Here is a 25154-nt window from a genome sequence, read left to right as displayed (position 1 = left end):
AGTGCTTTTCCTCTCATTCCAGACAGCCAGACGTGCCGCAGGCACAGCCAAAACCTGCTGTTCCTGCTCCTCCAGAAGCAGCTCCTGTTGTCAAATCTTGGGCCAACACCAAACCAGGTGGACAAGATGGTAAGTGATGTTCAAGGTAGAGGTGATTTTACTGGTCTATCAATGAATGCTGCTGCTCAGAGACCCACAGGTTCAGTAACTACTTGAGTCTTGACCAGACCAGTTGAGGCTATGATTATTGTGTAAGCAACTTTCTTTACTGGAAGATGAGCCAGGCCCCTGTCACTCAGGTAGGCTCCAGCTTGAATTAGCAGATCTGACTGCCTTGTAAAGGGCTGGCTTCTTTTGAATTGACAGGGAAATGCTGTTGACATTATCAGATGTTGAACGTGACTGTGGTTAGGAGGGAAGCTCTCAGTCAGTAATTATAATGCATATGATTTCAGTATGGGAAGTAGAACTGTAAGTGGTTAGTGGTCATTCGGATCGTGATTTTTGGATCATTTCCTGAAAAATACATTTAGTCTTGTTTATGTTTCAATGTCAGCTACAGCAATAGCCAGACCTAGTTATTTTATTTTTAGAATGGTAGTGTTGAGGTAGGGTTTTTGGTGAAAAGCATTAAAGGTGTGTTTTGGGTGTTTTTAACATAATTGTATGAAAGTATGGAGAGCTATTTCCATTAGCGGCATGTCTCTTAGCTTGAGTGTTTTCATTACACTTGTAAGATAAGAGTGACATCTCTAGCAGATTTTTAATATTTCTTGTAGAGTGAGAGGTTATCTGTCTTACAAAAAATAATCTACAGCATGTTTTATTCCTTAAATTTGAGACTTGCAAGCTTTGTATGGCTATAAAATAGTTTTGGCTTTGAAGCTGAAGTGAGCTTTCTTCTGGATAGAGGTTTTAGAGTAGTAAAATCTGAGATGTGTGGAGGTAACAAAACATTATGTGGAGTTTGCTAATGTCTCATATCTAATAATTTTGCATTTTTTCAGTAAGCATTAAAAATAACAGCTCCAGATTCTCTGCTTCTTGCTCTCCTTTCATGTTCAGTGTTTCCTTTGTTGTCAAATATAGGAACCCCTTTAAGTTTCTGCACAAATTTTGTAGAATGAAAAAAGGAATTAACATTGATGCAAACTGATCTGCATACCAGCCTTTCTACAGAAGCTGGTAATATCATCTCTGTGACACTGGAAATAGTGATTCGGCTCAGTGGCTTCAAAATGCATTTAGCTAATTATTTTGTAGCTACTGTGGCAGCTTGTGTGCCAAGCCCAGATGGCACCCTCATTTAATTCAATTAATGCAGTAGTGGGTTTGCTGTTTCAAGAAGAAATATAGAATGTGAATGGCATCAGCTGCTTGCTGTGCTCCTCATTTTGAAACTGGAGATACACCTGTTGTGCTCATATTTTCCTGATCTGCAGTTGGCTAGTGGAACTTGGTAGTTTTTCTGGATGGCTTATAAATGTTCCTGCAGTATTTCAGCCAGCTGCCTCTTGCTCTTCTAAGACTACAGTTGAGTGAGGCAAGACAAAGTCATTCTCTGATGTGGTTGGTGGCCATGTAGAAAAGAAAGACTTCTAAAATGTAATAGCAGCATGGATTGTTTTTTCAGCTTAGACATTGGCTAAAAGTTGAGGTTAGTTGCTACCATAATATCTTTGAATTCCTTTAACTTTTCTGAACTGTTGTCTGACAGCCTGGCTATTTCAGCATGATAGCTTAAGCACTGTCAAGCTGATTGCTGAGGGTGTTGTTACTTTACAATTAAAACATTGTTGCTGTAACTGACAATTTGAGCAGACAACATTTTTCAAGATTCATAAAACTCAGGAATATTGTGTGCCACAGGACCTCTGAAGAGGCTCCCTTGCCTGGCAGGCCATCTAGTTAGCGTGACTCTGTTTTTCAAGCCTGTGAAGCAAGACATTGAATGTAGCTGTTGGGGAACGTCAAGAGTTCAATGTCCACTAATAAAAAGGAAGTCAACCTGTTACACTTGAAGTTGGAATTAAGATTGAAATATTTGAAGGTAATTTGTAGGCATAGGGATAAATAATCACACTTATTGTCATGGTTTTCTTTACAAAGAAAGAAAGAATAAAGAGTTTATCCTGTACTTGACTCTGAATCTTGAAAAAAAACATATCAGGATCCTTCTCTTTTATTGTTATGAAGGATTCTTTCACAGATCAGAGAGAAAAGAAGCTTTTCCAGCTTCTAGCTTTTTCTAGATTTAAAAAAACTGTGTATGTTTAGATTTCATTTTGTGAGTTTGCCCTATAGTCTGTATGGCCTGATGTAATGTTTCTTACAGTAGCCAGTAGTAAACACAGGTATAGGAAAAAGACATTATTCAGGTTGTTGGAACAGAAATAATCTTTCAGTAAGATGATCAGTGATTTGGTACCAAAATGCTATTGACCTAAGAGGTCAAATCCTTTATGAGGGGAAGAAATTGATAGTGTAAAAACTGGCCTTTTGAAGCCCTGAAGAATTGGTACTAGAACAGTAATTAAACTGAAGGGCTTTTGTAATAACATAGTTACCTGTTCTTGAGGTGACTATAGTTGTACAGTAAAAGGAAGGAAATATTTGTCTGGAAGGAGAGGAGAAAAAAGATGTTAACAGAGCAGACTAGGTACTCCTTATGTTAAATCATCTTCCACTGTCCATTATTGCTCTCTGATGCTTGTAATGGTTGGTTTAGTAAATTTCACAACTTCAATGGCAGATGTGGATGCTTTACAAAGATTTCACTGTTTGTGTGAATTATGTTGCCAGTAAATTAATGTGACTTTTGAAGGATGATCACTCATCCTTATCACTTCCTGAACTGTTGTGACTTTGTGGATATCTTGCTGTGTAGGTCCAGCTATTCAAGTAAATAGTTATTTCCAGCAAGAGTTTCCCAGTCTGCCGGCAGCTGGGGATCAGGAAAAATCAGGCAAAGAGAAAGATGGTCCTGAAGAGCTCCATGGATCAGGACCAAACTTGCGACCACAAAGTAAGTATATACTGCGCTTTTTGGTGAAATTGTATGGATTTGTGTGGACCTTGTTTATTATCAGATTACTTGTACCCAGTACAAAACAAATTTTGGAATTTTCTTCTGCTTCACTGTATTTCCAATGTGTGGAAAACGGGGTATTCAGTCCTATCCTGCAGTTTATTTTCTATTTTCCAAACCTAGTCTGTGCTTCAAGGAACACTTGTATGTTGCACAATACTGACATCAAGAAGAATGTGGCCAGCAGGTCAAGGGAGGTTCTGCTCCCCCTCTACTCTGCCCTTGCCTCATCTGGAGTCCTGTGTCCAGTTCTGGGCCCTTCAGCTCAAGAGGGACAGAGAACTGCTGGAGAGAGTCCAGTGCAGGGCCAGCAAGATGATCGGGGAACTGGAACATCTTTCACACAAGGAAAGACTGCAGGAACTGGGACTGTTTAGTCTGGAGAAGAGAAGGATGAGGGGAGATCTTATTAACATTTACAATTATCTGAAGGGTGGGTGTCAGGAGGTTGGGACATCCCTTTTTTCTGTTGTAGCTAGCAACAGGACAAGGGGTGTTGGGATGAAGCTGGAACACAAAAAGTTCCACTTAAACATAAGAAGAAATTATTTTACTATGAGGGTGAGGGAGCCCTGGCACAGGCTGTCAAGAGGGGTTGTGGAGGCTCCTTCCTTGGAGGTCTTCAAGACCCGCCTGGACGTGTTCCTATGCTACCTGATCTAGGTGAACTTGCTTCTTCAGGTGGGTTGGACTAGATGATCTCTAAAGGTCCCTTCCAACCCCTACCATTCTGTGATTCTGATTTTCTTAGAGCTACTAAAAGTCACAATGGCTAAAGTATGTATTTAAAGAACTCTCCTAAGATTAACTAAAATCGTAATTTGGTTTGTCCCCAAATGGTTAATACTCGTAAGAAAATAACCTGAAAAATCCTGAATAGGAAGTTCAATCTGCAGGACACTGAAATAGGACTGCAGTTTGAAAGACATCTTTGGCTCATGACTGGGTTACTCTGACTCGCTGGATCTGTTTTAGCTGTGGGGAGTTAGAAGTGGTGAAAAAACTATAACAGATCTGGATTTCCATATCTCAGCCAAGAAGTGTGTATTGCTGTCCCGGACCCTTTTAATATGGAAGCATTTGTAATTGTGTTTGTTTTTGGTGGAAAGCAGGATTCCTTTTTTCCTTAAAAGTTTGATTTTAATCAGGTTTGATGGACTAGGGATCCTTTCCCACTCTGTGGGTGGCACTACCACATGCTTGTGCTAGGCACAGAATTCCTTAACTCTTTTCTGTTTTATAGGCCCCCATTTTCTTTGATTTGTTTGTCAGATCCTGCAGACAGGGGCTATGTGCTTGTTCAGTTCCTCACTTGATTTTGGTGTAAAGAATAAGTTGTCAAGAAATCTGAGAGATCTCCGACACCAAATTACAAAAATAGCTATGCGTGTCTGTTCCAGCCTTCTGCAGGCAGTTATAGGTTTGATCAGCACTGGATGTGCTATATTAAGCCCTTCTTTCAGGTCTGAGAGCAGAAAGCTAAGCAAACTTGGCGAGTACTGCCCCTTCAGCAGCTGTGTTCCCAAGCAAAGATAAGTGAAAGAACTGTAATAGATACTTGGGAGTGTAGTTTAATACTCAAAGGGTTTGTGCTCTTAAAAGAACATTATGTTATATGCATCTGTGAATTTTTGTTGTTCCCCGTGGATGTGAGCACTGCTGCTAAGTTTGCTCTTTTTTTTTTTTTGTGTCCTGACTAATTCTTAACCCAGGCAGAAGCTCATACATGAGTGGACTGCCTGGCACAAGTAATAGATCATTAAGATCCATTACTTTTCCTTACTTTCGGCTAGACATTCACACCCAGAAGTACAGCCCTCATCACTTCTATTCCATCCTTATGACAGGTACAAGCCACGCTAGATATCTGACTTCACTTAGATAATTTGCAGGTAAATGTAGTTTTGAGAGTTTCATGGTAAGCCTTTGCTGCTTAAGAAGCATGATCTTTCCCTTGACAGCATCTTCACACTGAGTCAACAGTGGCCCACTTAGAACAGCTAAATTTGTTTTCTCTCCTGTGCTGTTATCAGTGTTTTTCCTAAATTGCATATGTTTTGAAAGGTAGAGTAGGACAACTGGAAGAGTCTTTAAATGTAACTTACCCTTCAAGAACACAGCTGGATGTAGGATTGAGGACGATTAGAAAACAGCCTCTGTTTTCTCAAGTGGCCATTGCTTATTTCAGGAATAAATATGAACATGTGTCTGCACACATCACTGTCACTGAGAACTGGTTAGGAAGAATGTGTTTTTCATCATGCCTATCTGTAAATCTGTAATTTAAAGTCTTTATATTAAAGTCTTTTCTTGTTTTCTCTCCTACTGATTCTGTCCATGCAGATGCTACTAGTTGGAGAGATGGTAATAAGAGCAACTCACCCAATTCTCCGACTGATCAAGAATCTAAGGCTCTTGGACAAGAAGATGGTAATGCTACACCAACAGAACAAAATGATAGCCAGAAGGCAACAGAGAAGAGGGATGTGCGGTTACCACAGGTCCCTCAGCCCAAGATGAACGGCCAGCAGCAACCACCTATCTCATCTCAGTACAGAGCAATGATGCCACCTTATGTAAGTGATGGTTACATGAGAAGTTTTTAAGCAGCAGAGGTTATTCACTATTGTGATTTCCTTATGCTCCTTTCTTCTGCTTCCATGGCAGACTTAGCAGTTGTGCCAGAAGGGTGGGATTGCAACCTCAAAGGATGTAGCTTCCTGTTGCCGCTCCTGCCACACTGAGTTTGAACTTGTCAGAGGTTGATTAACACTTGCAGTCACTCCACTCTGTGGCTCTGTCACAGGCTTTTGATATTAAGGAAACTATCTTGCGCAAAGAGTCTTGCTATACTTCCATTGTTATTTCTTTATCTCACTATGCTTAATGCAGTGGTGTTATTTTGACAACTGACTCCTGTTTTTAAACCTTTCGTAGATGTTTAATCAGTATCCTAGAATGGCATATCCTCCTTCCATACAAGGTCCAACAAGGTTTCCCAATTCTGAGCTTAGCAGGTAAGAAACCTTACGAGTGTTACTGTTGTGTGGGTATGAGCTCTGGGACTCAATGGAGAAAAAAAAAAAGGGGAAATTGCTCTGGGTGTCTTGATTATGGTTATACAGTGTTAGAATTGCCACTGGTTAGTCTCACAAGTTTTGTCTTGTGTGGAGCAGTGCCATGGAGTGGCTCATGTTTGACAGCTCAGCTGCAAAACTTGAGGGAGTTCTGTGTATTACAGGGGTCTTGATTGGGAAGGAGTCATTTGGGGATACCTTTGAATCTTCAACCGGTATTTTGACTTCATTTTTATAATGAAAGCGGTGAATTCCTGGTTAATTCCAATTAAAGTAGAACTGTCATGCATTATAAAATTAGTTTTTCTCCTTTCTGTATATTTCTCTTTAGTTGAGGATGGCTGTGCACATATATGAGGAAGTAGGGGATAGTATAGGGAGTAGAATACAAACTTTGACAGATCATCTGTTGTTGAGACCAGGAAGAGGACAAAAAGGTTGAGAAAAGTGGCAGAGAAGTTGAGTATAGGAGTAGGGGGAAGTTACAGAACCTTTGACATTGGGAAGGCTTGATAAGTATAAAGAAATATCTTCAATGTAGATAAATTGATGTTAAGGATACCAGATCTATGCAGTATTTTTGTTTGGAAACTACTATGCCTATAGTTTCCTTCTGTCAACTGATGCTTGGCTTGTTTGTCAAGTGTGCAAGCAAGGAGATAGCATCTAATCTTCTGTGAAGAACCATCTGATGATGTAGCAGTAATTATTTAAACTACAGTAGTCACACATGTGGGTGATAGTTCACATTTGTATTGTGTTTGAGAGAGCAGTACCATGTACTTCAAATACCTATCATACAAATTAACCTTTTATCTAGTTATTTTGTGGATCAGAAGTGACAGTGGCCTTTATTTTTCTTCTTTTTTTTTTTTAGAGGGCCAAGGGGAAGAGGACCACCTTCGTGGTGTTCAGAGCCTATTGAGCGCCCATCCATTCTTAGTGCCAGTGAGCTTAAAGAACTTGATAAATTTGATAATCTAGATGCCGAGGCTGATGAAGGCTGGGCAGGTAAGAACATCAGATTAGTGATTTCTGTTATTTGCACGTGGAACCTTTGTAAAAGATTAATTGAATATTTCCTTATGCATAGGTGCTCAAAGTGAAGTGGATTACACTGAGCAGCTGAACTTCAGTGATGATGATGAACAAGGAAGTAGTCAAAAAGAGAAGGAAAGTGGGTGAGTTTGGTGTTGGCAGTTGGATGTGAATACCACTTAACCAGTTTAGCTTTTGGGAAAGTTGAATGAATTCAGTGCAAGCACTCATTCCAGTAACACTTCTTTCAGTAATTTAATACTGTATTAAATAGCATAACTGGTGACTCCAGTCACCTCAGTGTGGTAGAAGTCATCCTTGCTAAGAAATATTGAGGATAGAAGATAAATCACCAAATACTTGTATGGAATATACTTTCTATTTTTCTTTTTTCTTTGTCTGTAGTGATGAACAAACACCATCAAAAGATTCTCAAAGTCCTGATGGCCAGAAGGAAGCAGAAGAACAGACGAGTGCTAAGTCTTCTGCCCAGGTTTCCACAGCAGCAACTAAAGGGTCTTATAGCAAAAGTTCTCAGCTCGATCAGGTTTGTGTGTTCTTCAGCTCTTCTGGGAACAGCCTTGTCAGGAAAGGTCCAACTCGGGGATCTTTCCAAACTGTCAGGTCAACTAAAAGTTATGAACATGAGTTAAAGCCTTAGCTACTGCAAGCATTATCTGAGCTGTAGTAACTGATCAGATCCTGCTTAGCCAACTTAGCTGCTTCTGGTCACAAAATCAAAATAGCATGTCTTCAGTGTGTTCTAATTGTGAGGGGATGAGAACTCGTGTCAGTTATTGCGACTCAGTTGACAAGGTTTAACTCTTGTCAGTCCACCTCTGTAACTGAGTGAAGTTGTTCTGATGTCCATCTTGTTTTATAGTGGCAAAGAGTATATAGTGTTCAGGTGGCCCACACATTTTTCCTGAGTGCAAGGGAGTGTTGTGGTTTAATGACCAACTTTCTTCAGTGGAACTTAGCAGTAATGTCATCTCACTTCTGACATCTCAGGCAGAATTTATATTGATTACGTAAAATTCATCAGCTCAGCCATTTTGGTTTTTGTTTTATCTTTTTGTAGAGGAAGATTGGCAGTCACCTCAGCTTATGACTGCTTCAGGCCTGGGTTTTGTTGGTTGGTCGATTTTCCCAGGAAAAGATGCTGTTGGCTTTGCCTGAAAAATTCCCCAAAACATTTTGTCTTGATACCAGTAATAGTTAAGACAGGGGGTCTTGAATGTATTTTACTTGCACATTCTGTATATATAAAGACCACGTTGTCTCTCAAGGTTTGATGCTACATTGGCTCTGAAGAAAAGCAGTGCAGTAACAAACTCTGAAATTTGGATGCGTGAATTTTTTAAGCAATTGTTTGGCTCAATTCAGAAAGTGAAAATGTTCTTGCTCTGCAGGCAGGTTTGTAGCACATGCAGATGGTTCTCTACATGTACTTTCTTAATGCAGTAGAAAACAGTAAATGTAATATTTGTCAACTTGACTTTTGCTATGAGCTTGTTTAACCCAGATCACTGTGTTTGATCCAATAGGATCGAGGTCCCCCACAGCCTTCTATACATGAAAGAGGTGGTCCCGCTCTTCACCCAAAATCTATTCTACCACCGGTAAGAAAGATTAGAGTTGTCCTTATTTCCCCGAGTTAAATTCTTTAATGCTGTGGTGGAGAGGTTTAGGCTAAGAAGAGGAAAAATGTGCTTCACATAGGGATAAGCCTTTTCTTTATCAAGTAAAATGATTGTAGTGCCTGGGATCAGTGACAATGGGACCCTAAAACAGCTGTGTTGCTAATAGTGTAAAGCAGCCATCTTGTAAGTAGTGTATGAAGTATATGAGAACTTCAAGGGCTTTCAGTTGTCTGACATCAGTTGGGAACTAAAGAGGACAGAGGCATGGGAACAGTCCAAAGTGAAACATAGGTGTAGAAGCTTCTTACCATTTTTCATCAATCCTTACTAAAATCTCTGTTATCCTGAGCTACCTTGAATTTCATTGGCTCTTTGGGGCAACCTCTGTTTGAGATCTGTCACAAGTCTCTGTAATTTAGAGCAACCTGTAACCAAATCTGAAGGATGTTTGTCGTATTTGCTGTCAGTTTGCCTTAGTGATGAGGTGGAAGAGTGACATGAGCCCAATTGAATATATGTGTCAACAAGTAGTTAAAATTTAATATGTTCAACGGACTGGTTTTCTAATAACGTGTTCAACTTGATTTAACTAATTTTAATATTTCAGCACCCTCCTCCCCCTGATCGCCAGGTAGGACCTGGAAGGCAGGGACCCTTTCCCCCTAAGCCAGTACCAGATGAAGATGAAATCTGGAAGCAGAGGAGAAGACAGCAGACAGAGATATCGGCTGCAGTTGAGCGAGCCCGTAAGCGGCGAGAAGAGGAGGAAAGAAGAATGGAAGAGCAACGAAAAGCAGCTTGTGCTGAAAAGCTAAAACGGTTAAATGAGAAATTTGGCTGCGTAACAAAGCCCTCCCGGGAAGACCCTCTGAAAGAGAGAGAGAGGGAAAGGGAAAGGGAGAGAGAGAGAGAAAGAGAAAGGGAGCGGGAAAGAGAAAGGGAGAGGGAGAAGGAGAGGGAGCGGGAAAGAGAAAAAGAGAGAGAGAAGGAGAAGGAAAAAGAGAGGGAAAGGGAAAAGGAGAAAGAAAAGGAAAAAGAAGAAAAAGAAAAACTGGAGAAGGCAAAAGAGCAAGAAAGAGAAAAAGAGAAAGAAAAGGAGATGGAGAAAGAAGAGAAGGACAGTGAAAAAGAGAAGGAAGAGGAGAAACCAGTACATGAGGTTCCTGAACCTGTAGAACCCGTGGCAACACCTGTAGTAGAAAAACAAGAAAGTGAAACCAAGAATAACAAGGAAGAAAAAGGTATGCTTGCATGCAAGTGGCAGTTGTCCATCTTGAAGCTAAGGCACAGAGCATAATTGTAATCTAAGAGTCTAATTTGCATACCTAATTAACCTAGTCCATCTAGACCATTTATTTTCTTTGCACACTACAGCTGTTAACTGTCCTATAAGCTAGACCCGACTCATCAAAATGTTAAAGGAAAAATTGGGTTCTGTGATTTGGGCTGGACTTTGAAGAATACAGAAAGGAAAGCAGGCTCTCTTCTTCCTGAAGGACAGTCAGCAGGAAAAAGAAGCAGTGTAAATTCTCAACTATTCTGTTCTTTCACCAAGTCTAGAGAAATAGACACAAAGAGCATGTATTTAAACTTGCATCTTTTGTAGTAGAGCTTGAGTGCCACAAGAGAACTGTTAGACTATGCTTAATACGGTTGTGTTATCCTTTAAATGGCTGAAAGTGACTGTAAAACCAAACCATTCATTAAAAAAAAAATTATTCATATGCAATACAGTGGCATTGATGCAGCACTTCTAAAATGCCATAATAGTTACAATGTAAATGCCAGGGGTGGATTACCCAGTGTATTTGAGTTTCAAGAGACACTGAGTGATGTTTTAGCAGCAATTGTTCTGTTTTGAGGTGTTGTTCTTAATGTTTTTTGCCTTTTATTGTTTTCGGAAGCTGAGACACTGAGGTTAGAGAAGACAGACAGTTTTCATTTAAAACAGCATCTTTTATCTGATATTCTGGTGAAATTCTCATAGTTTTGAGATTGACTCTTGTCTCCCACTTGTTTTGTGTTTTTTTTCAGAAGAGCAAGCAGTCCTTACCCGGCAAGATAGCGGCCGGAATGAAAAAGAGGTTTCACATGTGTCTCATGAAAGTGAGCCAGACTCGGGATCTCAGCCTCGTCCTGCTGTTTCCTCAGGCTATTCTAAACAGTTCCAGAAATCATTGCCACCAAGATTTCAGAGGCAGCAGGTAACTGACCAGTTCATTAAAAGAAGGGAGCTTATTAAAAAGATGATATCTTCCACCTCATTCTGAATAAGAATGTGCCCATGTGACTTTCAAAAAGCCTAAATTGTTGATTTCCAGCTTCCTTCTATAACGTGTGGTATTGGCAGGAATTACTCTGCCCAAAGCACTTTGTTGCTTACAAAGTAGGTAAGTGAGCAGAAGGCAAGAGGTGCTTTTAAAACTGGCCATTCTTGCATCAGTTGCTGGCAGCAGAGCATTGCCCTGTTGTTGCCTGTGGAACCTGGGGTCTGATGGTCTTTTTGTGCAACTTTCCTTTAAAGAATGTAACACTCACGAATGTAATTTGGACTTAGGTCCTGTAGTCTGAAGAGCACTTTGCACATTAATGACATGCATGAAGCATAGATTGTTCTGTCTCAACTGAACACCAGCAAAACTGCAGGTACTCTTAAGTTCTCCAGTCTGGCTTTCTCCCTTCTAGTTCATTCTGGTGCATATTTGTGATGGACTTTCCAAATGCTTACTGTCCTGGTGATAACTCTGCTGGTTGTTTCCAGGGAGTATTTGAATTCTCCACAATTCTTCAACATAATACAAAATCTTTTAATACTGTTTTTTGTTATACAGGAGCAAATGAAACAACAGCAGTGGCAGCAACAACAGCAAGGTGTCCTTCCACAGTCTGCTCCCTCACAGCCTTCTAGTGGCCCTGTTCCACCTCCCCAGCATCGACCCCTTTACCAGCCCATGCAGCCACATCCTCAGCATTTAGCTTCAATGGGCTTTGATCCACGATGGCTTATGATGCAGTCTTACATGGACCCACGAATGATGTCAGGAAGACCTGCAATGGACATGCCTCCTATTCATCCAGGTAAAATCTTAACAGTGTTTTGAGACTGTTAATCTTTCCCTAACCACACTATGTATAGTAACAGCAAATGGATGGGATTTTTAAAAAGAAAACTACATTATTTCAATGATTGAGACAAAATAGATTTTATTAACACTGGAAAAATTATGGTCACATGCCAATGTATGACTTTTACTATAAAGTAAAATCACTTTGCAGGTGTGTTAGTGACAGTTAAGAAGGTATTCAGAGTGTCAGCATGAGTCTTGCTTTGTAACAGATACTAAAACTAGTGTGAGTTGGATTGGACTGAGAAAAATGTGTATTTAACCTTTGTGTTTTGTTACATGCTAGTACTTAATACTTCACTGCTTACTAAGAAACCCCATGAAATGTGGTTATTTTTATAGTATGTATTAGCACCTCTGGAGTCTTAGGAAATTTGCATTTGCAGATTCTTGGCACTGAAAAGTCTCTTAGTTTGTAGAATGGTCATCTGACTTGCAGTTAGGAAAGCTATTGTGCATAAATAATACGAATCTGGCATGTAATGTAATGGGGATCCAGTGAATGGACAAGGAATGAACAAAGAAAACGGCAGGCTAAGCAAAGACAGTAAAACCTGTACAACTTCTTTTAAATGTTAGCAAAAAAAAAAAAAACCAAACAAAAAAAACCCAGAATCCTTCATGAAGTACAAAAAACCACGTGTGTACACTCCTGGCCTTTTGCCATTCCGTCCTTATGGCAGAAACTTCATCCACAAGTTTACAAGTGTACAGACCTGGTTCTTCCCATTATAGTGGAAGCAGACAGTTTTTTCCTTTGTTAGTACAAAGGGTACTAGTGGTGAATAAGATTTGGTCATTCTGGGACCAGTTGGCACTAAGTGAACATTTGGAGGAAAGGAGATCAGAGGAGAGAGAATGGCATTCTTCTGTACCTCTTGACATACTTTGCTAGTCTTGAGATGGATTTATTTGCTAGAGTTAAACTGGTTTCAGTTGTTGAACTTAAATCTGTTACAGGAATTATGCCTCCCAAACCACTGATGAGAAGAGACCAGATAGAGGGATCAGCAACTAGTTCAGATTCATTCGAACATATAGCTCGCTCAGCAAGAGAGCACACTGTTCCTTTGCCAGAGCCTCGCATGATGTGGGGGTCAGATCCGTACCCTCATGCAGAACCTCAGCAGTCTAGTTCCCCTCCCAAAGTGTTAGAAGAGCCTGATGATTTGAGGTAAGCCTGACTTAGCACTCCTGCATGTCACTTCTCCCAGCCATCCACAGTACATAACTTGACTGTGTAACTTACATTGTAAAACACAGTTTAAACTGAGTTATATATAGCTTGTCTTGACACAAAACTTTCGAAGAAGTTACGATTAGGGGATACAGTGTGCTTGATGCTGTTGTATAAAACAAAAGACACACATGCTCAGTAGTAAGGGTTGTAGAAAGACATTTTACCACTTCTTTAGGACTCTTGACCTAACTTGACGAATGGTGATTGCTGTAATATTTTGAAATCTGTGTTTTGTAGGACACTCCTACAGTGTTGTACTCCTCTTCATTCTCCCAGTATCAGAAGTTCTGCCTAATGTATATTAGTTTCAAAACCAGTGTGATACATACAAGTAGTATAAACCAAGACAGTTGCTTTTGACCTTTACACAATGAAAGGTCAGATGCTTCCCCTGTATCTTCACCTATAAATTCTTTTTGCTGTATTGCTCTGTGGGTGATACGTGTGGTAGCCGGGTAACTTGGAGACTCCATTTAAATTTGCATGTACACTCATTTACAATAATGAATTTCTGTAGCTAATTGTACATTTAACACCAGATTCTTAATCAGGATAGAGTAAAATTGACTACAATTCACATGTGTTATTTCCTACAGCTCACATTAATCCTTCATAGAAATAGAAAACTGAGTAAAATATTTTCCCCCGCTCTAACATTCTTAATTGCTTTCTGCTTAGGTCTGATGCACATTTGGAGCCAGAAAGAGTTGCTGTCCCGGCCACTGCTTACCCTGTAGAACACAACCAGTTGGACTCTCATCCAAAGACAGACTTTTCCAGAGAATCAGGGGAGGTGGAGGTACAAAAGTTCCCAAGCAGGCCTTTGGAAGACGTACAGCCTCTCCAAACTGACACATCTAGCACAGCAGTTAATTTTGAAGTGGTGAATGAGAAAGTTACACATAGCTCTCCAGAAGAATTGATGCCTGTGGGGGAAAGTAATTCTTCCCTAAAAAGAAGCATTTCCCATGGTTCAAGTCACTCTGTAAAATCAGAAGATCAGAGAAATGAGACAGCAGCAAATATCCCAAAATTAAATAACAGACTTACTGAGACAAAGGAGACAATTGAGAGACTTGAGATTAAGCCAAAAAAAGAAATTTTGATCAATAATAGAACACTAGAAGGACCAAAACCTGAAAAAACTTTCAAATCTAAGTCTGAAACAAGATGGGGTCCTAGGCCAGGTTATGGCAGGAGAGATGAAGGTGGTGATAGACCAGTAAGAAGATCAGGTCCTATTAAAAAACCTGTGCTTAGAGATATGAAGGAAGAGCGTGAACAGAGAGAAGAGCGTGAGCAAAGGAAGGAGAAAGAAGGGGAGAAGGCAGCTAATGAAAAACCCAGCAAGTCTGAAAAAAGTGACAAAAAGGAAGCAGCTCAAGTGCCACTGCCTCAAGCTGAGCCAGAGACATCCACCTCCAGCAGTACTCCTCTAGTTAAGAAGATAATCCAGGATGCTGCTCCAACACCAGCAAGCCAGGAGAGCAGTCAAACCGAACCTGCAGCTAAAGCTTCTGTTCAGCTCCCCACACCTCCAGTCCAGCAGCAGGTCCCGGCTGCCCAGCCTGCTGCTCCACAGCTCCCCCCTGCAGTACAGCTGCAGCCACCTGCTCAGCCTGCAGCACAGCAGCAGCCACATGTTCAGCAGCCAGCTACTGCAGTAAAGGAAGAAAAGCAGACTGAGAAAGTAGTTAGCAAGGAGACTGTGGAGAAACCACGCTTAGAAACCAGACCAGTGAAGAGAGAGCCTGGTTTACCACCAAGGACGTACTGGAAAGAGGCTAGGGATAGAGACTGGTTCCCCGATCAGGGGTACAGAGGCAGAGGTCGTGGGGAGTATTATTCTAGAGGTCGTAGCTACAGGGGCTCTTATGGAGGACGTGGTCGAGGCAGTAGAGGCCATAATAGAGAGTACCCACACTACAGAGATCCTAAGCCTCGATCAGACCACGTGCCTTCAGGGCCTGCTAGGCAAAGAGAAGAGAGTGAAACTCGTAGTGAGAGTTCTGACTTTGAGGTAATCCCAAAACGTCGACGACAGCACGGTTCAGAGACGGATTCTGACAGCGAAGTTCATGAAAGCGCAAGCGACACACTGCTTTCAGACAAAGACAGTCTAATCAAGGGCAAGCACCCAAAGAGAGAAGAGAGAGCTGATGGCAAGAAGCCTCCAAAGCCCCTGTCCTTCAAACCTGAAAACAGTATCAGAATAGAAAACAGGTCTCTAGAGAAAACGTACATAAGAGATGATGAGAACAAACCCAAACCAGGATTTCTTCCCAAAGGAGAGCCTTCTAGACGAGGCAGAGGGGGAATGTATCGACGTGGTGGCAGAGATCCTGGCGGGCGTCCTCCACGTCCATCCACAATAAGGAGACCAGCCTACAGAGACAATCAGTGGAACCCTAGGCAAACAGAGATAATTAAACCAGAAGATGGAGAGCCTCCAAGAAGAAATGAACATTATGGTCCTATACCAGTTGATAAAAGACCTCCAAAATTCGAGAGGAAGTTCGATCCAAATAGAGAGAGGCCACGGAGGCAAAGGCCTGCTCGGCCCCCAAGACAAGATAAGCCACCACGCTTCAGGCGCCTAAAAGAAAGAGAAGCTGCATCAAAGATAAATGAGGCTGTAACCAGCTCATCAACAAGTGCCCCTGTTAGTAATGCAGTTACTGAACCCTCCAACACTGCTGTGGATGTGTCAGGAAGTAAAACACCAGACTTGTCCAACCAGAACTCTTCAGACCAGGCAAACGAGGAGTGGGAAACAGCCTCAGAAAGCAGCGACTTCAATGAGAGACGGGAAAGGGATGAGAAGAAAACAGCGGATGTAGCAGCACAGGTGGCTGCAAAGGCAGGAGAAAATGCTGGAGCTCCAAAAAGGGAAATAGCCAAGAGAAGTTTCTCTAGTCAACGGCCCGGAATAGACCGTCAGAACCGACGTGGCAACAACGGGCCAGCTAAACCAGGGAGGAATTTCTCAGGACCTAGGAGTGAAAGGCGGAGTGGTCCTCCACCCAGAAGTGGAAAAAGAGGGTGAGTAGCAACTTCTGTCAGGAAGCACACGTGGTCATGGTCTCCTGTCATCCTCTTAGGGTTTAAAATCATAACTAGTTATTTTAGATTTTTAGAATGGTAGGAAAGAGAGTAAAACAAACACGTGGACCTGGGAGTGAGTACTCCTCTTCAGTTTGTATGCAGACACTTGAATCGTTGCTAAGTGCAGAGTATTTTTTATGCACAGTTAAAAATGCTTAATTAAAAAAAAAGACTTGCAGTGCCATTTCTGAGTGGCTCTGCTCAGGGTTTGGCTGCAAGCTGGGAAGTGTTAACGTGAGGGTTTTTGCAGTTGATACATAAATCGCTGCATTGCATCACCTTATAAAAGCACATTGAGACTAAACTTTGTCTAGGCTAATTTTGGTGGATACTTGATCGTTATTTAGTGTTAGTATTTGCCCACTGTTTCATAGGCATGATGCACACAGTAGTCTGGCAAATGAGAAGCAGGACAAGACGTTTCTTCATTGACTTCCTGCCTTGTACTTTAGGACTCTTGTGTTTGTAGGGTGCTGTATTTTAAGTTCAGATTTTGTCTGAGCTTAAAAACCTCTGATGTAAAAATATCTAGAGTTCCTTTGGCTAGTCACATAAAAGTGACATGGAAGCAAAAATTAGGTATTTCAGGTTCCAGAGCAGTCAGAATGCTGCAAATCTTACTCTTACAGCTTTAGAGAGCTTTATGGCAAGTAAACCCATGGAGCAAGTATGTTTTACCTTATTTGTATTTTCTCACATACTGTAAGCTTTGGTTTGGGTTTGTTTTTTTTTTCCACGGATGCCTTCACTATAGTTGAAATGTACTGAACATTATCTCTAAATACATAGACCAAGCTAGAGGTGACCTTAAGATTAGTCCTTCTTTGATCTGATTTCTTTTTTGCAGAAAGTCATTTGCTATGTCCCCAAAACAGCTTCTGCTGTTAAGCTACTTCTCATTGAAGAGCTGAAAGTAAAAGCCTGGAGCCTACAGTAGACACTTACACCGCTCTAATGGCATCTGCAATAAATTGCTGGCTCCTTCCTGAGTGTTCCTTGTGACTGGTCATTAATTTTGGGTTTTTTTCTATTTAGGCCACTTGAAGAGCCAACAGCAGCTGTGCCTGGCATTGATCCCACCAACAGCAACTCTTTACATCAGGAAGATGGAGGAGTTACTGCTGCAGGACAAAAGAACACCAAGGATGCAAGTGGCAAAAAGAGAGAAGAACCTAAGGCTGGGCCAAAGAAGCCTAAAGAAAAAGTGGATGCCTTGTCTCAGTTTGACCTGAATAATTATGCGAGTATGTATTGATAGTATGCTAACAAGAATTTGTAATCCTGCTAGCTTTGGGTAGAGCGCTAAATGTTTGGAAAGGAGAGGTGATCTATTTTTTTTTAAAGACCGGGATAATTGTGTACTTGAATGTTGCGACCTTTTTCATATCTAGTTAACAATACATGTGCCTCTAAAAGGTGACAAATCTCATTATGTCTGTTTATAAATAAACATTTTTTCTATCATCTAATCTTAACTCTGTTATTAGTACCATTTTCTGCTACATTCTAATAATTTCCTTAACCTTATAAGCAAAGGCAGTGGATATCACTGCTAAGCTTACAGTTAGCATCCAGGAAGGCTGTTTGTTGTTCGTGATTATGTTTTAATTCTTTTTTCCTGGAGAGTCTGGTACAGGAACCTCCAGTTTTTCAGTTCCTAAAGATTAACTCCTTGTCTTCAACAGCAAACCAGAGCCGCCACCATTTATGTCTGTGGAGAAATAGCTTCCACTCCAAAGCAGACTTTGGCTTGGTGTGCTGCATCTGAAGCTGTTAAAACAGCAGCATCTGTACCTTTACTTTTTCTATAGGTGTTGTGATCATTGATGATCACCCTGAAGTGACAGTAGTTGAAGACTCCCAATCTAACTTGAATGATGATGGTTTCACAGAAGTGGTGTCTAAGAAGCAACAAAAACGCTTGCAAGATGAAGAACGCAGAAAGAAGGAAGAACAAACAGTGCAGGTACAAGACCAGCATTTATAGTGGAAAAAAGCTCCTTGCAGTACTTGGGAATGTAATGAAGTGTGCAAAATCTTTCTTCCAAAGAAGCTATATTTTCACCTTAGGACTATAACTAGATTGTTGTATTAATATTAAAATTGGTCAGAATTAGTAAAGTAAATTAATATTCACTTATCTTAGGATTCTCCACTTTGTGATGGGGCACTCACTGTCAGACAGATGGAACTGGCAGTCTGAAAAGACCGTTTTTTCATAGTGTTAAAGATTTATCCTATTGTTTGTAGATCTGTCAATTCCAAGAGGGAACTAGATGAGAAATAATTGTTCCTGTGGTTGAATAGCCCCCTAAAAAAATAGATTAAGACAGAGTTTGATCAGTTTGCTTTTTGCTGCTACACAGTGTACAGTTGGTGTCCATACTGTAAGAATAAAACTGGCTTTTGCTTACAGGTTTGGACCAAGAAAGGATCAAGCGAAAAAGGCCGAGGTCAGAATTCCAAGCTCCCACCCAGATTTGCCAAAAAGCAACAGCAACAGGCAGCAGCTGCAGCTGCTCAGCAGGCACAAGCTCAAGCACAAGCTCAGGTTCAGCCTCCATGTACAACCCAGGCTCCAGGTCAGCCACAGGCCTCTGTTCCAATGCAAAACCAGGCTGCAGGAGGGACAGCTAGCACAGAATACATGGTGTCAGGCAAAGTTCTGCAAAACACCCAGGCTCACAATGGTCTGGGGACTGAATTATGGGAAAACAAGGTGCCCCCTACAGCAGTTTTAAATGACATCTCCAAAAAATGTAAGTGGTATCTTTTGCATTTGGGGTAGAGGGCAGGCATTGTACTTAGAGAATGGTGATTTCTACCTGTGAATGTAGATATCACAGGGAATAGAGGGTGGCAGCGTTCCTATGGATGTAGGATTCATTGTAGCCTATGAATACCTCTGAAAATATTTTTACAGTGTCCTGTTAATATTTTATGTTGTTGTCATGTTCTTCACTCGCTATTAATGAGCAACCGTTGCTCCCTTCAAGAATTTACATGTTGTTTGGCTTGATCCTTCTTCCATACACAATAATTGCCCCACTTGAAAGTAGCTAACTAGGTAGCATATTGTTTGCTGCTTAATAGGTTAATTTGCTGCTTAATAGGTTAACAGTTTCTTAACCGAAGTTATGATTCTTAGTCAGATGATAACTTTAGTTGAATGTATTTATCAACATTGGGAGGAATTCTAACTTTCTCTTCTTAATTGTCAGTGGGACCCATTAGCCCACCTCAGCCACCTTCAGTCAGTGCTTGGAACAAGCCTTTGACATCTTTTGGTTCAGCTACATCTCCAGAGGTAAGAATGAAGAGAAGAGTTAGCTGTATGTGAAACTTGCCCAAATTATATCTCATTGGGGTTGGATACAGATTATCACTTACTATTCAGGCAAGCACATACATCAACTAGTATGTGTAGAATTCCGTGAAGTCAGGAGATAGCACATAAACACAGGATACAGGCTGATGCTTTTGTGATTGCAGTGTGGAAAAACTGTTCTCTTAATAAAAACTTCTTCATTCACAGATTGTATTGAAAGTTACTCAGTGCATTTTGAAGTAAAATACTGCCTAGTTTGCATGTGAACGCTTGTGTACAGTTCAGTAACGTAGACAGAAACACATTGTCTCCAAGGAACTAAGTGGGTTTTGTATCTCGTAAGTCAGAAAGCAGTAGATGCTTTCTGGCTATTTTAGCTGTACTTTTCCCATGGAATTTGCACAGCCATAAATTTTATGTTTCAAGTCCTGTGATTTTACTTCCTTGGGCTTTTTTGATCTTGACTTCATTGTTTTAAACTGTAAGAATGTGACATAACTGTCTTAAGAGACTCACTACATCAGGAGATCTGGAAATCTTTTAAAATCTCTTACTGTTCCTCTTGAATTGAAAATTAGTTTTTGAACTTTCAGGAGGAGGTTGTGAACCTGAATCTGGGCACTTTGGTATTTATTCCTCTCCCCCTTCTTTACCAGTTCATCATCTTGATGTTGTTTACTTATTTCTTGACTGCTTTTTTTTTTTTTTTACTCTTGAGCTTGTATAAACAGTAGGAACATGAGGGGGCGGAGGAAGTGTACATTCATACATTGTTTACTCCTGCAAATCTGTTGGCAGTCACAACTAATGCTTTTCCTCACAGGAGGCAAATGTGCCCTTGTAGTGGTTTCCAGATTAGGTGTTTTGTGCTCTTTTCTGTACCAGTGGACTGATGTAGAAATGTTCTGAAATGCATTAAATATTTACCTTTTAACTAGGGGGCAAAGCCTGGGCAAGAAGGTGGAGTAGATCTTGGTATAGAAACCATACAGTTTGGAGCCCCAGCTTCCAGTAGCAGTGACAATGAAGTTGGCCCTGTACTTTCTGAGAAGTCCACTGACAAGCTACCAGAACCGAAAGAGCAAAGACAGAAACAGCCACGGGCTGGACCCATCAAAGCACAAAAGGTAAAAGGTCATGTCTTCAGTACTAACTTTGAAACTTGAAGCTGAGTAAAAGGAGATTGCAAATAGTGGAATAGAATAGTTAGTTAGGACTAGACCTATACCAATCGCATTCCTCTTTTGTATTTCCTAAAACAATCAAGCTGGTTTTTGGAGAGAGGAAGGGGGGATTTTGGGGGGGGGGGGGTGGGATTCAGTTCAAGAAGCAAGTATAAATGAACAGCGTCCTAGTCCACCGATGCTGTGTTTAGAACAAGGGCCAAGGCTAGAGCACGGGTAGAATTACAGATTTGTGATATCTTTGTTGGGAGACTGTGGATATGTTACAGAGTTTTGGTTTTGTTTTCTGGTTTGGGACTTCTTGGTTATCTCTTGAGCTTACTTTACTCAGGCTTTAAGAGCTGTTCTCTTTATGCTCTGGCTGTATCTCTGCTTTTAGTACCTGCCACCATGCCTGCCTTTTCCCCCCTCTAAATGATGCATGGTGCTCTACTTAGTTTTCTAGCCATATTACAAAGATGAGTAATATATCAAGTTGCAAGAAACTAGTGTTTTGAGGAAATGAAGGAATGTTAGAGCTACTGGTATGAAGTCTCAGATTCAAATGCACATATGTCTGGATAATTAATCTTTTTGCAACTGATCTGTGAATACTAGACAGGTAACCAGACAATATCAGTTTGGGAAAAAAGTGTGTATTGATTGCCCTCCAGAGATTTAGGCACTATGTTTGTTCATCATCATCATCTTGTATTTCCTGTTTCCGCTCATAAGGAGTAATACTTTCTCTTACTGTCATTTAGACTACTGTCAGGGTTTAACTCCAGTCAGCAACTAGACACCATGCATCTGCTCACTTACTCCCCTGCCCCAGTGGAGTGAGGAAAAGAATTATGTGAGGGAAAAAAAGTAAAACTAATAGCTTGAGATAAGAAGAGTTTAAGAACTAAACTTAAATAAAATAGTTAAATAAAATAATATGTAATAATGGATGTGAAAAGGAATATAACAAAGCCCAGGAATATGTAAAAGCCAAGAAAAGTGATGCACAATGCAGTTGCTCACTACCCTGAGAAGTGATCTGACTCTTTCACCCAACTGCCCTCAGTTCATATACTGGGTATGGTATCCTGTGGTATGAGCAGCCCTTTGGCTAGTTCAAGTCAGCTGTCCTGGCTACAGTCCCTCCCAATTTCTTGTGCACCTGTTTGCTGGCAGAGAGTGGGAAACAGAAAAATCCTGGACTTAGGATAAGCACTGCTTAGCAACAACTGCAACATCGATGTATTATCAACATGATTCCCATGCTAAATTCAAAACACAGCCCTGTACCAGCTATGAGGGAGAAAATTAACTGCCTCAAATGAAACCAGGACTGTTTCCTGTTATTTCTACTTCGTGTATACTTACATGTATACTTAGTATTGCTAGCACTCATCATCAGCTTATTATTCCCAGAAAGAGACAATTATAGCAGATAAACTTGGCTGATGATTTACAGAACCAGCTGTTTCAGTCCCTCTTGATGTCTGAGATTTGGCAGAGGTCCTGATGTAATTAAAGCCCTTTTATCTTTCTAGAAGATGGGGTGTTTCTTTGTGTTGGTTGTATTTGGGCTTTAAAAAAAAGAGGGGGGGGTTGAAAAGTTGAAATCTGAAAGTTTAGTCACATGTAGAATGAACTTCTGCATGAGACACTCGGTAGGTATGCTGCAGTTCATGGTTTCCACAGTTAATGGTATGCCACAGTTAATACTGCTGGCAAATTGTAGTAACCCAGCATGTTCAAGACCTGTATCTCAGGTATACTAGCAGCATGCCTGAAACTGCTTCCATGAAATCACTTAAAGCTACTGAACTTGAAAGCTAAATAGAGAGAAAGTCTACTTTATCTGTGTGGAAAGGTCCCTTTTTCTGCGTGACCAAATAGTAAATTCACTGAAGACTACCGGTTTTGTGCTCTCTTCTGAATGAGAAGGCTGTCATCCTTTAACTGTCTTGATGACAAAAAAACCCCAAGAAACAGTTTGTACACACCCACCATCCCCATGGTGATACTGTTTGCTGTGAAGCCTAAATGCAATCTTCTATTCAGGATCTGAGGTTACTATCATTGAACTAATAAGGGCAGTGTAAGAGGACACTACTTGAAACAAAGCAATTTACCTAAGTGTGATCTTCAAGCGCCTAGAAGAATTCTCCTCTCTATAAACTGTTAGAGCAAAAAATATTTGTGGTGAAGTGCTTGATGTGGTTGATGTTCCTGACTTGCTGCATTGCAGTGCTCAGGCATGTGATGCTTCTGCTGTTTTCTTCTCTCTGAAAGCAAGTCTTTACTGGCCTCCTGAGGGTACCACATACCTTTGGGAAACTCCACCCTCCCCAAAGCCCAAAGGCATTGTATTGTAGAGAGTCTTCATCTATTCCCAAAACAGCTGGTTTGTATTTATAGAGACAATACCAGCAGCTTCTGTCTTTCACTGTCAAAGCTAAAGGAATAAGGTTTTAATGACTGCCTTGAAGGAATTTTTGTGCTGCTGTGTAGTGAAATGGGATGACTAGTCTCAGCCAGAAAGGCTATCGCTATTTAAACAGCAGAGTATTCAGGTTCCCTGAGGCCCTTCATTCTGCTTGAATTCATCTGCACAAAAAGAAACTACTGAATTGCAGCAGTTACTCCAGAAGGCAACACTTGTGTATAGGTGGTGTTTTTTCTTCTGGATATCCCCTTATTACTTAATTCCTAGGGAAAAATGTTGCTAACATCCATACATGAAGATACCTTCAGATGAAGGTAGAGTCTCTTGTTACAGTTTTCTCAGACCCTGTAAATTCCTGATTCTCTGAAAATTAAAGTAACCTGTATGTATGTGAAATCTTGTGGCTTCCATACTTTTGTGCTTTCCTTGTGAGAGGAGTCAAGCTGGCTTTGTTCTGTAGGTTTTAATTAGATTTTACTCTAGTCACATAAAACATGTATTGCTTGAAAACAGTGGTTTAGATTCTAAATGTTCAAGATGAGTGCATTTCATGTGTGTATTGCTAACTTAATGTCAAATGATTTCTCTGTTAGAAAATGCTTACCCCTCAGGGAAGCGTTCTTAGGTTTAAACAAAACTATTTTAAGCGTGTTAGAGTATTCTTGTGGGATAGGACACAGAGAGGAAGACATAACTGACAAGTTAACACTAACTTAGCTTCCAGACTTGAGTCCAGTAGAAAACAAAGAGTATAAACCTGGTCCTATTGGGAAAGAGCGTTCTTTAAAGAACAGGAAGGTGAAGGATGCCCAACAGGGAGAGCCTGAGGGACAGGAGAAGCCGTCTCCCACCTCTGTCAGAAGTCCAGAACCTGTCAGCACAAAGGAAACCAAAGCAGCAAGCGAAATGAGCACCGAAATAGGAACGATGATATCTGTGTCTGCTCCAGAATTTGGAACAAACACAAAGGTAAGGAAAATCTTGATAAATTACTGAGCACTGTATGTAAAATGTTATTACAATGATCTAATTGACACTTGATTGCCAGCTGGTGGTAGTTACCTGGACAGCAGAGCCCACCAAATATCAGATATTAAAGATATTGTTACTGCTTGAATTAACCAGTTGTCCAGAAATTTGTCATACTCGTATACAGAGACCAGCTTGGACAGTTTTAAGCTTCTTTTGCTGCCTTTTTAATGTGAAAACTGTGTCCTGAGTCATGCTGTAGTGAGTGACACTGGAGCCTGGTGTATGCAGGTTCTGTGAACTTGGATCTATGTGACATATGCAAGATGAGTGCTTGACTTCCAGCAGAGAACTGAAGTAGTGTGTTTTATCATTGGTTGAGTGCATGGATGACCTGGAGCTGTGAGTTAAGTGCTGTTCTGTGAAAAAAGAAATCTCTAAATTAGGCATAATGCTAAAGCATTGGATAAGACTCATTCTTTTTACCTAAGAGGTCTGTATGTCATCTCCTGTTGGCTTGGGTATTATCAAGATCCCCCTTGCAGAACTCTTTCAGGATGTTGAGGACTCATCAGAGTTTTATGTGTTGAACTCCCATGACTTCTCTGTAACTACTCAACAATGAGATAGTCACTTGCTGTCAGGAGTCATTGTTCTTACTTGTGGTGTACTGATAGTACTGGTTGAAAAACAGCTGCTATACTGCAGCATTGTCTAGAGCAAGAATTGTGGTTGTCACCTCTGAAATGTAAAGAAACCATGCAATTTGAGTAACTACTAGTTAATATTGAAGGAAAACTACTTGCGTGTTTGTTAAGCAGCTTTTTTAGTTTAGACTTGTGTTTGTTGCATATTGTCTCAGTCTGCCTTTTCCTAGCCTTAAGGAGAAATTTTCTGATGCCATTTACGGAAACCAATCCTATGCAAAAGTTACTTTA

At 40.7% G+C, this 25154-nt stretch overlaps 1 protein-coding gene across 13 annotated transcripts in view; it reads left to right on the top strand.

Moving 5' to 3' along the window:
* Positions 1 to 25154, top strand: part of PRRC2C (proline rich coiled-coil 2C) — a 73209-nt gene that overhangs the window by 22588 nt on the left and 25467 nt on the right. For 11 of the 13 annotated variants that reach the window (XM_062003762.1, XM_062003769.1, XM_062003767.1 and 8 more), the window contains exons 4-22: positions 23 to 129; positions 2888 to 3025; positions 5432 to 5664; positions 6026 to 6105; positions 7043 to 7176; positions 7259 to 7346; positions 7609 to 7750; positions 8751 to 8825; positions 9454 to 10087; positions 10881 to 11050; positions 11678 to 11924; positions 12932 to 13145; positions 13890 to 16253; positions 17352 to 17560; positions 18128 to 18282; positions 18733 to 19075; positions 19538 to 19623; positions 20583 to 20771; positions 23965 to 24216. In XM_062003762.1, coding sequence (XP_061859746.1) covers positions 23 to 129; positions 2888 to 3025; positions 5432 to 5664; positions 6026 to 6105; positions 7043 to 7176; positions 7259 to 7346; positions 7609 to 7750; positions 8751 to 8825; positions 9454 to 10087; positions 10881 to 11050; positions 11678 to 11924; positions 12932 to 13145; positions 13890 to 16253; positions 17352 to 17560; positions 18128 to 18282; positions 18733 to 19075; positions 19538 to 19623; positions 20583 to 20771; positions 23965 to 24216 — 5860 coding nt within the window. The remainder of the gene's footprint in view (positions 1 to 22; positions 130 to 2887; positions 3026 to 5431; positions 5665 to 6025; positions 6106 to 7042; positions 7177 to 7258; positions 7347 to 7608; positions 7751 to 8750; positions 8826 to 9453; positions 10088 to 10880; positions 11051 to 11677; positions 11925 to 12931; positions 13146 to 13889; positions 16254 to 17351; positions 17561 to 18127; positions 18283 to 18732; positions 19076 to 19537; positions 19624 to 20582; positions 20772 to 23964; positions 24217 to 25154) is intronic. The other 2 variants (XM_062003758.1, XM_062003764.1) reach the window with 2 other exon arrangements.

This window comes from Colius striatus, chromosome 10 (genome assembly GCF_028858725.1).
Source record: "Colius striatus isolate bColStr4 chromosome 10, bColStr4.1.hap1, whole genome shotgun sequence".
Taxonomy (NCBI): domain Eukaryota; kingdom Metazoa; phylum Chordata; class Aves; order Coliiformes; family Coliidae; genus Colius; species Colius striatus.
The sequence above is the reverse complement of the archived record's forward strand: the minus strand, read 5'-3'. Positions and strand labels throughout refer to the sequence as shown.